This window comes from Pectinophora gossypiella, chromosome 27 (assembly GCF_024362695.1).
Source record: "Pectinophora gossypiella chromosome 27, ilPecGoss1.1, whole genome shotgun sequence".
NCBI classification, from domain to species: Eukaryota; Metazoa; Arthropoda; class Insecta; order Lepidoptera; family Gelechiidae; genus Pectinophora; species Pectinophora gossypiella.
In genome coordinates this window covers 1,208,404-1,222,847 of record NC_065430.1, presented here as the reverse complement: position 1 = coordinate 1,222,847, position 14,444 = coordinate 1,208,404, and the positions used below count along the sequence as shown (strand labels likewise).

At 39.4% G+C, this 14,444-nt stretch overlaps 2 protein-coding genes and 1 long non-coding RNA gene across 11 annotated transcripts in view; 1 reads left to right on the top strand and 2 right to left on the bottom strand.

Annotated features, from left to right (window-relative positions):
* The window catches only part of LOC126379011 (uncharacterized), a 113,598-nt gene that overhangs the window by 26,007 nt on the left and 73,147 nt on the right, over window positions 1-14,444 (bottom strand). The window lies entirely within an intron of this gene.
* The window catches only part of LOC126378838 (protein hu-li tai shao), a 101,281-nt gene that overhangs the window by 18,136 nt on the left and 68,701 nt on the right, over window positions 1-14,444 (bottom strand). For 5 of the 8 annotated variants that reach the window (XM_050027270.1, XM_050027274.1, XM_050027273.1 and 2 more), the window contains 5 exons: window positions 14,121-14,252; window positions 11,263-11,422; window positions 10,127-10,222; window positions 8,052-8,123; window positions 4,066-4,107 (listed from right to left, as the gene is read on the bottom strand). In XM_050027270.1, the coding sequence (XP_049883227.1) occupies window positions 4,066-4,107; window positions 8,052-8,123; window positions 10,127-10,222; window positions 11,263-11,422; window positions 14,121-14,252 (502 nt within the window). The remainder of the gene's footprint in view (window positions 1-4,065; window positions 4,108-8,051; window positions 8,124-10,126; window positions 10,223-11,262; window positions 11,423-14,120; window positions 14,253-14,444) is intronic. The other 3 variants (XM_050027275.1, XM_050027276.1, XM_050027277.1) reach the window with 1 other exon arrangement.
* On the top strand, window positions 12,376-13,361 carry LOC126379043 (uncharacterized). The gene is made up of 2 exons (XR_007568220.1): window positions 12,376-12,679; window positions 13,113-13,361. It is a non-coding gene; the product is annotated as an uncharacterized LOC126379043 (long non-coding RNA).

The following is a 14,444-nucleotide window of genomic DNA, read 5'->3' as shown; positions in this document are numbered from 1 at the left end:
AGTATACCCAAAGATTAATCTGTAAACAAAGCGACATAACTTTAGCAATATAAACATAACCACAAACATAATATGACTCCATTCTTTTGCATTCAACTCCATTCTTCCTTTACTCTCTTAGAATTTCCCGATAAAAAAGCCGCCCTTTTTTACGCTTTAAAGCTGAATAAACTTGCAAATTCCCTGGCTTTGCACATACCAAAATGCCCATTGATGTAATGACCTTGTCAAACATTTGTTTCTGCTAACAAGAACTATGATGAAAGTATATTTGATTGAGGCCTCGCTTGCTGTGACTTGTGTATCACGCCCCACTGGTTGATCCTAAACCATAACGCTGAATAACTTGCCAATTCCCTGGCTTTGCACATACCAAAATGCCCATTGATGTAATGACCTTGTTAAACATTTGTTTCTGCTAACAGGAACTATGATGAAAGTATATTTGATTGAGGCCTCGCTTGCTGTGACTTGTGTATCACGCCCCACTGTTTGATCCGGCTAAGCAGCGTTCATAACATAAGCTCACAACTATATCCCAACGGGGTAGTCAGGAGTACATCCATCGCAAGATGAACTAAGCACCCACACCTCACCGAGCTTTCTGTTAGACCGACGTGATAGGTGGTGAGCCGTATCGCCGTCTATAATGGTCGTGCCAACTGTGTCAGTGAAAACTGCACTTGAGATAAGTGAATAACTCGTTGGTTCAAGTCCGGGACCGGGATTCGAACCTGCACTCCTCGTTGGAGAAGCAATCCGGTGATCCACAGGACCACAGTGACTCTCTCTCTGCGAAAAGCGTCAGTGAATTCAAATGACTGATCCGGCTAAGCAGCGTCTGCCCAACATCTTACTGTTTTACCCTCTTAAGCTCAAAAACTCCACGATTTTGATCCCACATTAGCCCGGCCAAGCGCCTCACCTCTAGGCTGCGGTACCGGCGCGTGAGTGGACCTAGCCACGATAGGCCCCGGAACCGGTGACGTAATCGGCGACGTCATCGATGACGTCACAGTGGACGCGGGCGAATCGTAGAACGCCTCTTCGTCGGGCAGCAAATTGGGGTCGCGCTCGTGCACTTTGGAAAGTAGTTGTTATAATGGGCTTTCTTAAATATAATTTTAAAATATATATTCACACTCTCTCAATCTAGACTCCTCTTTAACGTTTCTAATCCCTAAATCAACACCCAACTTTACTCATCCATATTTGTTGATTTTTACTCCCAGCTCCTACCTTTATCGACCCTACTTTCTCCCGGTTTCAACTCCTTTCTGTCTCTCAGCTGCTTCCTCCCTATCTCTCATTTTCGACCACTTTCTCTTCCTTTAGTCCTCACTTGCCTAACACCTCTAACGAGACTCAGTCAAGACAACGGGCTCGGCTGGTGAGATACCCTTAACACCCCTAATCATCCTTCTTTTCGACCCTTTCTCCATTTCGACCCTTCTATTCTATTTCTCGACCCCTTTTGTCCCCAACTTCTCATTCTAGACCTCGCCTACCCACTTCCGTACTCAAACCTCTCACTCTAGACCACGTCTACACACTTTCGTCCCCAAACTTCTCACTCTAGACCTCGCCTACCCACATTCGTCCCCAAACCTCTCGATCTAGACCACGCCTATCTCACCTCTAACGACAGTCTGCTGCACGTGATGCGCGCGCAACACGACGGGCTCGGCCGGAGACATCACGGAAGACGTCATCGAAGACTCCATAAACACCTCGTCGTCCGACAGCAGGTTGGGATCGCGGTCCTCGTCTTGCAAGAGTATATTGGTGGGTGAAGGGATTTTTGTGACGATGATTATACATACAGTCATGAGCAATATAATGTACCCACTTTAGGACTCTGTCGCACTACATATGCGACATTTAGTGAGACTTACAGTTCAATTTGTCAAAAAAGTTAATGTGACATGGTACCAAAGTGTATACATATTAATGCTCGTGACCGTATTGTTGGTAATCACCTCACAACCCACACGATAGAAGAAGTAGTATGGGATAACATATTATTTTAAAATCAACTTCAAATAAAGTTAGATAGTTAAATAAATATTGCTTGAGTATATATATCATCATCACTAATTTAAGAGACACGCTCTTGTACCATCCTCCATGCTACTTTCTTAAGGAAAAACAGAGCAGTGGTTTCCCTCTTGCCTTCTGCCGAAATGTACAGGTGTTAGTGACACCGTAACGAATACTGAAGGGGATGATTCAGACCATGATTCTGAGTTGATATCAAGTGGAATTTCCTGACGGAAAATTCATGAAAATTTTTCAGTTCCATACTTTTGCGACGGAAAATTCCACTTGATATCAACTCAGAATCATGGTCTGAAACATCCCCTTCAGGATTCGTTACGATGTCACTAACATCGTGTATTACTCAACAAAAATCAAAATAATGCAAATAGTGATTAATATTATTTAATATTATTTTGATTTTTGACTGATGTTCGTAACACCACACCCACCATTGTATTTAAGTCTATAAATTATGTAATACAAACTGGATTTAAAAAAGAAAAGAAAGGAAAACATGAAACAGTAGGACTAGGGCCCTGTGCTGGGAGGTTTTCTGGCCACGTTTTTCCCTCAGCGTTACAGATTCCGATGTGGTAGTAGTATTACAGCTAGTTACATGATATGTAATTTAATTTTTTGACGTTCAAAAAGCGCTAACTTTGTAAGCCAATTTTGAAAAATAAATAATTTTTTTTTAACATATATCATATCAATGAATATTTAATGCGAAAAAGATACATATTTCTTATTTCAAGTTTTTTCTGCTTTCTGATTTTCAGTACATGTTTGTTTATTAGTAACAAAAAATATGTTTAAAAAAATAATTAAACATTTTGTGGCAATTAAACTACGGAATGAAAATAATAATGCAAAATTTGATTCTAAAAATCCACTTTTGAGTATTATTAAATTAGCAAATTGAATAAAAAAATAACACGGTTTGGTCTTTGCAAGGATAAGATTACATGTTACCAATGATATATAGATAGATACAATACTTTATTGAGCACAATGGACACAAAATACAGAGATAAGGACAGCATATACAGAAAAGCACAACAGGCGGCCTTATTGCTCATGCAGCAATTTCTTCCAGGCAAATTGATATGTTGATTGTTAGAGTTCCTAACCTCAAAAGGAAAAAGGGTTCTGCATTAAAGAATCACTTTTTTTTACAATTTTGCTTTCTCTCTCCCTATTTAAGAGCTGCGCTCTTGTCGGTGGAGTAATCGAATTTTGCATTACTATTCCTTTAAAAACTCATGCAAATATGTAAATCATGCAATATTAATAACACGATGCTATGGTGCTAATTCCCGTAAACACCATCCAATTTTATTTTAAGTTATATCTGTCATATTCTTATCCGCCGAAAAGGAAAGGGACGGGTAATCGACAAGCATAAAATTTATGGAACACACGTCAATTTTAAGCAGAAATCTAAAACAACCGTCTACAAATTTTACATCGGCCAATAACCCGACAGAGTTAAGAAGGCACACGTGAAACGGTTTGCATACCAGCGAGATACCTTGTGATTCGACCTTGTTATTCATTCATTTACTCATTCTTCCTAAAATTAAGAGTTGTCAATCACCCGTCCTTTTCCTTTTCGGCGGATAAGAAAATGACAGATATAACTTAAAATAAAATGAGGCAGTGTATACAAGCTTTAGGCACAGTTCCCGGGAACGACCTCTATGGTCCAGTGGTTGAGCGTTAGGCTCACGATCCGGAGGTCCCGGGTACGATTCCCGGTGGGGACATATCACAAAAATCACTTTGTGATCCCTAGTTTGCTTGCTTGTCCTAAAGTAAGATGATCCGTGCTCCGGAAAGCACGTTAAGCCGTTGGTCCCGGTTACTAGTTACTGATGTAAGTGAGTAGTCGTTATATGAGCCATGTCAGGGGCCTCTGACGCCAGGGTTAATGAGGTTGGTACTCCGCTCGCAACACGATAGAAGAGGTTCCCGGGAACGGCACACCACTAAGTCTAGCTATGATAAGCATGCAACACAACTAACCTTTGGTCCTGTCGGCGTGAATGCGCTCCGCGTTTAGGAAGTCTATAAACAGGCATATCATACACATGCATATAGGAAAATATATAATGGACAGAGATTTGAAATAAATGTTCTGTAACTATTTATTTATTTAACAGCCTCCGTGGTCTAGTAACAGCCTCCGGGGTTAGAGCGTTAGGCTCACGATCTGGAGGTCCAAGTTCGATTCCCGATGGGGACATTGTCGAAATCACTTTGTGAGACTGTCCTTTGTTTGGTAAGGACTTTTCAGACTTGAATCACCTGTTTGTCCGTAAAAGTAAGATGATTCCGTGCGAAGGCACGTTAAGCCGTTGGTCCCGGCTATTAGCCGTAAAAACACCTCCACCAACCCGCATTGGAGCAGCGTGGTGCAGTATGCTTCATACCCCCTCCGGCTGATTGAGGGGGGGCCTGTGCCCAGCAGTGGGACGTATATAGGCAGTTTATGTTATGTGTGTGTGTGTGTGTGTGTGTGTGTGTGTGTGTGTGAGGTTGTTTGTATGAAGTGTCTGGGGTGTGTTGTTACCATCACTACCACTTTTGAAGAACATTTATTTTTAATCTACGTCCAACAAATACTAAGAAAATGTAGTATAAAATAAAAAAAAGTATAATGCTTATTATTGTATAGTAAATAGTAATGCACATAACGGTTATACTAGAAATAAAAAAGAAATACAATGAATTGGGTAGTTTCCAGCCTCCGTGGTCTAGTGGTTAGAGCGTTAGGCTCACGATCTGGAGATCCGGGTTCGATTCCCGATGGGGACATTGTCGAAATCACTTTGTGAGACTGTCCTTTGTTTGGTAAGGACTTTTCAGGTTTGAATCACCTGATTGTCCGAAAAAGTAAGATGATTCCGTGCTTCGGAGGGCACGTTAAGCCGTTGGTCCCGGCTATTAGCCGTTAAAACACCTCCACCAACCCGCAGTGGAGCAGCGTGGTGGAGTATGCTCCATACCCCCTCCGGTTGATTGAGGGGAGGCCTGTGCCCAGCAGTGGGACGTATATAGGCAGTTTATGTATGTATGGGTAGTTTCCTAGGTCAAAGATAAATTATAAAATTCTGATTACTAAATAAAGATAAATCTAAATTTGTCAAAAAACGTTTTCTTTTTTTTTCTATTCAACTTATGTATGAATTTTAACCCTTTCACGGACAGAGATCATGGGTCATTGATGGTTCATAATAAGTAATATGACACCTTGGAATCGGAACGTCATTAGACGTTCGGTCCTTGAAAGTGTTAATAAAGAAAAACGTAATAATAAGTAGAACACGATAGAACACGTTCAGCTGCTTGTCTTCCCGGGCATGTCGTAAAAACCGACAGAGGGATTGCGTCCTCTAACATGATGGACTAATGTTATGGGCGATAGGCTGATCCCTTATCACCATAAGGTTCATCATATCCATCTTAGGACTTCGTATCAACAGTGGCTGCAAGTTGTCTTTGATTACTTGTGGCTCTGCCCACCCCATTTGGGATTACGGGCGTGAGTTTATGTATGTATGTGTATGTAATAATAAGTCCGACATCTTATCACGTTTTTCTATGACGTCACAGTGTGCTTTTTCATACAAATTCCATAGTAATTTCGTGTTTTGACGTTTAGTAAAAAGTAACTGATTTGACTAGTTGGAAACTACCCTGTTCTGTTTGAAACTACAATATATAAGTTTGTGGTGCTTGTCAAGTGCTTTATTGTAGACAATATACAATCTTCTTCTTCTATCGTGTGGGTTGTGAGGTGAATTACCAACCTCATCAACCCTGGTGTCAGGGTTACTATTGAGCCGCCAAAGGCCCCTGACATGACTCATATAACGACTATGTACTTATATCAGTAAGTAGTAACCGGGACCAACGGCTTAACGTGCCTTCCGAAGCACGGATCGTCTTACTTTCGGACAATCAGGTGATCAGCCTGTAACGTCCTAACCAAACTAGGGACCACAAAGTAATTTTTGTGATATGTCCCCACCGGGAATCGAACCCAGGACCTCCGGATCGTGAGCCCAACGCTCAACCACTGGACCACGGAGGCCGTTGTCCGTTGTGAATATACAATAATAAACATTATACACCTTTAAAAAAAAACCAGGGATGAACGTGGGTTTAAGTATCTGGCTGTCAAATACTTAACCACGTGCCATGTACCCACTTTAGAACCCTGTCGCACTATCATATTTGACATTTAATGAGACCTACAGTTTATTTACGCGCAATATACATATAGGTACTAACACAGACAGACTACACAATACACATTCATGGAATTCGTATTTGTTTATATTATTACATTTGTTTACTAGTTTTACCTATATTAATAACTTTCTTTTTTTTTTTTTTATTCTAACCTTAAGTATTTACGTATACATCTTTGCGATAATATTTGTCTATGTACACTCTAATTCTATTAATTCTATTAATATAATTTGGTATATATTATAATGTATATTTTGGAATTGAATTTGAATATATACACCATTAACACATGTTTATGAAATACGATGTTCGTGCGTCATCCAACAGGGTCCACATAATATCAGCGTCGTGGTTCACGCCGCGACTTGTGCTGAGTGAGGCCCTTTTATCTCAGGACGTCCACCACCACCTTATGGTCATTTCGACAAACATCCGTCTTGCTTTTTTGTAATTGTTTTAGTGGAAATTTGATAATGATGTTGTTGTCTTTTTTTTGTGTGTGGCGTCCTTTTATAATAAACTTTTTCTATTCTATTCTATTCTATTTTGTCAAAAAAGTTAATGTGACATGGTTTCAAAGTGTATACATATTAGTACTCGTGACCGTTCATGTCTGGTTTATTTTTTATTTGTAAGATGGTGTAACCTTAACAGCATAACTTTAAAATGCAAATTCAAAATACTTCATGGAACACTACACAATTAAAAAAGAAAAAAAACCATGCTGAGTAAAAAAATCAAAACTAAATCGTGCTAAGAATACTAAGATTACTTATATGACATATTTATATGAAAAAATATAAGTGTACAGTCATGAGCAATATAATGTACCCACTTTAGGACTCTGTCGCACTAACATATTTGACATTTAGCGAGACATACAGTTCAATTTGTCAAAAAAGTTAATGCGACATGGTACCAAAGTGTATACATATTAATTCTCGTGACCGTAAAATATTACACAAGATATACACAAGTTAGTGACCCCGTATCGAATACTGAGGGGGATGATTCACCTAACGATTCTGAGTTGATATCAAGTAGAATTTTCCGTCGCAAAATATGCAACTGATTTAAAAAAAACACGAATTTTGCGACGGAAATTCCCATTTGATATTAACTCAGAATCATTTCCCTCAGTATTCTGTAAGGTGTCACTAACACCCTGTATATGTGGTTGATAGCTTAATTAGAATGACAACAGGATAGAGATATAATATACTGCTCAGTGTAAAAGAGACGAGAGATATATCTGTCGTTTTTCTTTTAACTTTAACACTGGTGCTAATTCCTGTAAACACCGTCTAATCTTATTTTAAGTTATACCTGTCATTTTCTTATCCGCCGAAAAGGAAAGGGACGGGTAATCGACAAGCATAAAATTTATAGAACACTCGTCAATTTTAAGCACAAATCTAAAACAACCGTCTAAAAATTTTACATCGGCCAATAAGCCGACAGAATTAAGTTGACAGCACTCGTCAATCGGTTTGCATACCAGCGAGATACCTTTTTGATTCGCCCGGGTTATTCATTTATTTATTCATTCTTCCTAAAATTAAGAGCTGTCAATCATCCGTTTCTTTCCTTTTCGGCGGAACTTACTTAAAGTAAAATTAGGAGGTGTCTGCAGGAATCGGGGCCATTATCTCCCCCCGTCACGTTATTCTAATTACGCTATATTTAATTAAGCAAATCTCAACATATACACGTATATATGTATGGGTGTATGTATGTAATGTATGGGTACTCACCGTCGCTAAGCACGACCTCTGGTTGGCTCCTAACCGGGGCCTGCTTTGTCTCTATTCTTAGCACGCGATGTTCTGAAATTACAACATAATACATTGTTTTAAGTTTACGCGTAAACATAAACTGCCTATATACGTCCCACTGCTGGGCACAGGCCTCCCCTCAATCAACCGGAGGGGGTATGGAGCATACTCCACCACGCTGCTCCACTGCGGGTTGGTGGAGGTGTTTTTACGGCTAATAGCCGGGACCAACGGCTTAACGTGCCCTCCGAAGCACGGAATCATCTTACTTTTTCGGACAATCAGGTGATTCAAGCCTGAAAAGTCCTTACCAAACAAAGGACAGTCTCACAAAGTGATTTCGACAATGTCCCCATCGGGAATCGAACCCGGACCTCCAGATCGTGGGCCTAACGCTCTAACCACTAGACCACGGAGGCTGTTACGCGATTATTATCATAATTAAAACACATAATAACGGGTTCTTACCGCGTTTGAAATAGGGATATGAGACTCCCGATATTTCGACACTGTTGTAAGTGCCATGATCACGGGATGACTGATGAGAAACAGTGAATGCGGTTTGTCGTAGTAAGTTTGGTGCGAGTTCAGATGGTTCCGAACATTCCGATATCAAATACATAAACAAGCGGCAAAGAAAGAGGGTAGACAGATATGTCTGCCCTAGAAAATTATGGATCTACCTACTCCACTCCAATCTCATCAGTCATGGCATTTGCAACAGTGTCGAAATATCGGGAGTCTCATATCCCTATTTGAAACGCGGTAAGAACCCGTTATTACGTGTTTTAATTACAACATAATATTTAATTTAGTGACAACGTAACGAAAACTTTGAGGGATGATTCAGACCACGATTCTGAGTTGATATCAAATGGATTTATTCGTAGAACTGAAAATAAGTAAACAGAACAGTATAATTATCCGACAGGAATTTCCACTCCGTGTAAAACGGCCTCCGTGGTCCAGTGGTTGAGCGTTGGGCTCACGATCCGGAGGTCCCGGGTTCGATTTCCGGCGGGGACATATCACAAAAATTACTTTGTGGTCCTTAGTTTGGTTAGGACATTACTGGCTGATCACCAGATTGTCCGAAAGTAAGATGATCCGTGCTTCGGAAAGCACGTTAAGCCGTTGGTCCCGGTTACTACTTACTGATGTAAGTAAGTAGTCGTTACATGAGCCATGTCAGGGGCCTTTGGCGGCTCAATAGTAACCCTGACACCAGGGTTGATGAGGTTGGTACTTTACCTCATAACCCACACGACAGAAGAAGAAGAATAATATATTATTTTTTTGTCAATTACGACTTGTTTTGTCATAAGCCCTTTTGTTGGTATACCCAACATAATTATCTAAATATATAGAAGGAGAAACTGACTGACTCACTGACTGACATATCAACGCACAGCCTAAACGGCTAAACGTAGGCACTTGAAATTTGGAAGGGACGTAGCTTAGGTACCGTAGAGGTGCACTAAGAAAGGAATTCCCGAAATTCCCACGGGAACGGTAATTAGGGGGAAAATCCTTTTGTATGAAAAATCTAAACCATTTAAGTTAGACGCTTGAAATTTGGCATGCAGGTACCATAGTAAACTTAAAGCTTAGTTGCAACAGGATATTGCAAAATTCCCACGGAAACGGGAGTTAGCGGGAAAAAACATTTGTATGAAAAAAATCTAAACTGCATAAGTTAGATGCTTGAAATTTGACATGCACGCCCACACACACAAAGATCTCTCTTTTATAACACGCCACGCGGACGAAGTCGCGAGCAAAAGCTAGTATTTTATATTTAAGTATGGCAATACTTGCCTTCTTCTTCTTCTAGAATCTGCATACTAACGTGTATCGTGTTGATTTTTTTAATATAAAATTAATAAAAGTGCAGTCAATAACATTGTCCAGCTGTATTATTCGATCTATTCCATCAGAGCATCGCCAACACCTAGATGCCCGCACCTTTTATGTCAAAAAAATAGTTTTAAAGGTTGCAGGAGATTCTGATTGCTTGTGGCTCTGCCCACCCCATTAGGGATATATGTACGTACCATCTCGTGACTCCTCCTCGGTCTCGGAGCGCGCGGACGCGGGGGACGTCAGTTGAGCCGCGCTCAGCGCTTCGGACTCGGACAAGTCTGTGTCGTCTGGGAAAAAAACATTCCACATGAACACGGTGATAAAATGTGTGGATTGATTATTTCACCACTCGTAGAGTGTATTAAAGAAACGCTGATTGTTTTGCCACTTCAGAGAAGATCGATGAATACAAAATTAATTTAAAAAAGTAAAGAATTAAGATTTTGTATAACCTTTTTTTTAAAAGGTATTTTTATGTTGCAATTGTCAATACATGGCAGCATAACTTGAGATGATTTTTGTTTTTGTAGCCCTTACCCGTGTTTAGGGAAACTCACAACTATTGAGCTAAGCTATTAGTTATTATAATCTCAAAAAAGATTTGATAACGTTTTTTTTTATAAAGCACTGTCTTTTAAAAATAATAAGAACACAAATCAAATTAAAATTATTAAGTGAAAATTTATATTAGTTTATAAAACTTGCATGACGTAAACAAATACCGGAATCCCGAGAATTTAGTTTTTTATATATCTAAACATAACCTAGCTAAGTGACAAAACGTTTTGCTGGAATAATATCGAAAACCTGGGGATTGACGAAAATGAATGCCGGGAACCCGGAAATTCATATGAAAACCCAAATAATATGTAACCCGGGATCCCGGGAATTCAGTTTTTTATATTATGTAAACATAACCTGGGTAAGTGTCAAAAAATCGTTTTGCTGGATAATATAAAAAATCCCGGGATCCCGAGGATTCGATAATATCGAAAACCCGGGTATTAACGTAAGTGAAACCGGGTATCCCGGGATTTCAGTGAATGCCGAAATCCCGGAATTCGGTTTCGATATATCTAATCATAACCTAGCTAACTGACAAAAAAAAATTGCTGGATATTGTCAAAAACCCGGGGTTTGACGAATACAAATCCCGGGAACCCGGTAATTCAGTAAATCCCGGGAACCCGGTAATTCAGTTTTTGACATATTTAAACATCATCATCAGCCGTACGACGCCCACTGCTGGGCATAGGCCTCCCCCAAGGATCTCCACGACGATCGGTCCCGCGCTACCCGCATCCAAAAAATATTCAAATAAACTCACAATCGCTGCGTTGTTTCCGCTCGACGGTCCGGCGGTACTCGTCGATGTCGGTGTCCGAGATGTGGTCGAAGGGGTTGCGCGCATACGGCGCACTGTACACCGTCGCGTTGTGCTGGTAGCCGCGCTGGATGATGCCCTTGGACGCCGCGCCCATCAGCACCTGACACATCACCGTAAATTCAAATTCAAAAATATTTTCAATAAATAACATAGTTCCACTTTGAATCGTCAATTTAAACATAACGAACGTCTCATCCGCCTAAAACTACTGCAGCTTCTCACAACCTGTATAGCCGGGGAAAAGAAGCTGCAAGAAACCCTCACATAACATGCACAATGTCATTACTTATTAGAAATACGATGTTCCATCCTTCTTTTGCAAGTTTTTACCACCCACTTTCCCGTGTTGCCAGTTCGGCGCCTAATCGCGCACTGAGGCAAAGTACTGTCAACGTCGCTATATTAACAGTAACTTTGCGTCCCACTTTTTGAGCGCTGACGAATCTATGACTACATCATGATCCAAACATTGAAACCGATTGAGTATGCGCAATTATTAGATAGATATATTCCTTATTATTATTGTAATCTCTTGACTGACCTCATTTCATTGTTATTATTGTGTTATCTTCATTTGTTGTATTTTTATATTTTGCATATTATGCATGCTACAATGGTGCTAATTCCTGTAAATACCATCTAATTTTATTTTAAGTTATATCTGTCATTTTCTTATCCGCCGAAAAGGAAAGGGACGGGTAATCGACAAGCATAAAATTTATGGAACACACGTCAATTTTAAGCACAAATCTAAACCAACCGTCTAAAAATTTTACACCCGTCAATAACCCGACATAGTTTAGTAGACAGCACGTCAAACGGATTGCATACCAGCGACGTACCTTTTGATTCGCCCGGGTTATTCATTCATTTACTCATTCTTCCTAAAATTAAGAGCTGTGAATCATCCGTCCCTTACCTTTTCGACGGATATGAAAATGACGGATATAACTTAAAATAAAATTAGGCGGTGTCTGCAGGAATCGGGGCCAATGTTTGGCTAAACATGTCATGGACCTGTATAATTGATTCCATCTCTGTATACCGTGTTTAACCTTTGGTCTGTGTGTGATAAGGATCCTGACTACCCCTCTCGTATGTGTGTGATTAGGATCCTGACCCATAGGACTGGTACCTATTTTTACGTAATTATCCACTCTAATTCTATCGCAAAAGGTATAATGTTGTGTTTTGAACAAAATTGAATAAATGATCTATCATAGACAATCATGATTCGGATGAAATGTTCAATAGTTCCGCTAGAAAAATCGGTTGAAATTCCGTCTCGACCAGTGATACTTCAACTACCAAAAGTGAATACTAAAAGTGAAAAATAAGCTGAAAATTGTTAAAAAAGGTAAGTAAATGTTCAATTTTATTATTTTATATGTATTGTAGTGTCAATTTTTATAAATTATAAGTTCTCAAAGTGATTCACTTACGAATTATATTAGTTCAAAAGTAACCTACAGATCTCAAATAACTTTTCGTGTTTTTCTTTGAGTTATTCTAAACTTACGCCTTGTTTATATACCTCATATTTTATATTATTTTGAAGGAAATTTTATGGAGATTCTGAATATCAAATTGCTTTGTATGAATAATTCATAAATATTTACCAAAACGTAAATTATTGAAACCATTACTAAAAAATGCACACACACACACGCAAGTAAAAATGGCCGACACTGTGTACGTACACATGTTTTCAAATTTACTATGGCAAAACCGTTATTTCTGAAATACAACTTACAGGATGATCTTTTACTAACTTTTTGTTTTTTTTTTAGATAAAATGGATTTAACAAATCCTTCAGCTCCGTCAACTTCACGGCCTCTTATCTTTCCAGGCGACGCCACAAGGATCACTGCACCCTTATTAGTGATAATATGGCTCTTATAAGAATAATATTTTGGTCATATAAACCATAATAAGAACAGTTGTTTTTGATTGTATATGAATAAATGATTTAACATGTAGATATCTATCTCTCAATCTAACTAAAGTGATATCTAAATAATAAAAAAAATACCTATTAGACATATTTCATTTTCACACCTTACCTGAACAAAAATAAAACATCCTATGTATGTGTCAGGATCCTAATCATACACAGAGTACCGTTCAACAAACGAGTCAGGATCCGTATCATACACAGACGACTGTTCAACAACCGAGTCAGGATCCGTATCATACACAGACGACTGTTCAAGAACCGAGTCAGGATCCTTATCGTACACAGACGACTGAATGACTAAATACACTCACACAAGCGCAGATATTACTGACCGATTTTTTTGCCATTCCAAAATTTTTCGTCATATTGTTTTCATAAAATTGATCAATATAAAGCGATAAAAGTATGTAGTGTGATATGTCTTTACAAAGCTCTATTTTTCTAGTTTATGGTCATATCCTTTGATTTTGACTATGACTTTTGGCACAAACAATAATTGACTGCATAATATTGGTGCAAGTGAATTTTTGATCAAACTTCGTATTCAAGCAGCTCGTATTTTATTTAGAAATAATTTCGAGGCTTGTGTTATTGTTTATAAACAAGGAAATATATCTAGCTTTAGTAATCAATCGCTTTATTATAACGTTCCATGCACAAAAAGTGAAATTTACATCATAAACTGAATGCTGGCGAAACTCGTAAAAATTTTGGAATGGCTTCCACAGACAGGGGGGTAATTTTTTGACAGCGCTGCCACAGACTAAAGGTTAAAGCAAATAAAGATTCTATTCTATTCCGAATTAATAAAGATGTCGAAGTGAAGCGACTGTAACTCACAACATGGTCCCCAGTGTGCGTGTTATGGGCGTCCTCGCCGACCAACTTGGCTGCCTCGTCCCACGTGACGCCTTCTAGAATGTGCGATTGCGGGCCCGCGCTGATCTTGTCCGCGCGCCTATTGTCCTTTATCTGAAATTTTTTGTCATTTATTTATTCTACTCACTACTACATACATACATAAACAGCCTATATACGTCCCACCGCTGGGCACAGGCCTCCCCTCAATCAACCGGAGGGGGTATGGAGCATACTCCACCACGCTGCTCCACTGCGGGTTGGTGGAGGTGTTTTTACGGCTAATAGCCGGGACCAACGGCTTAA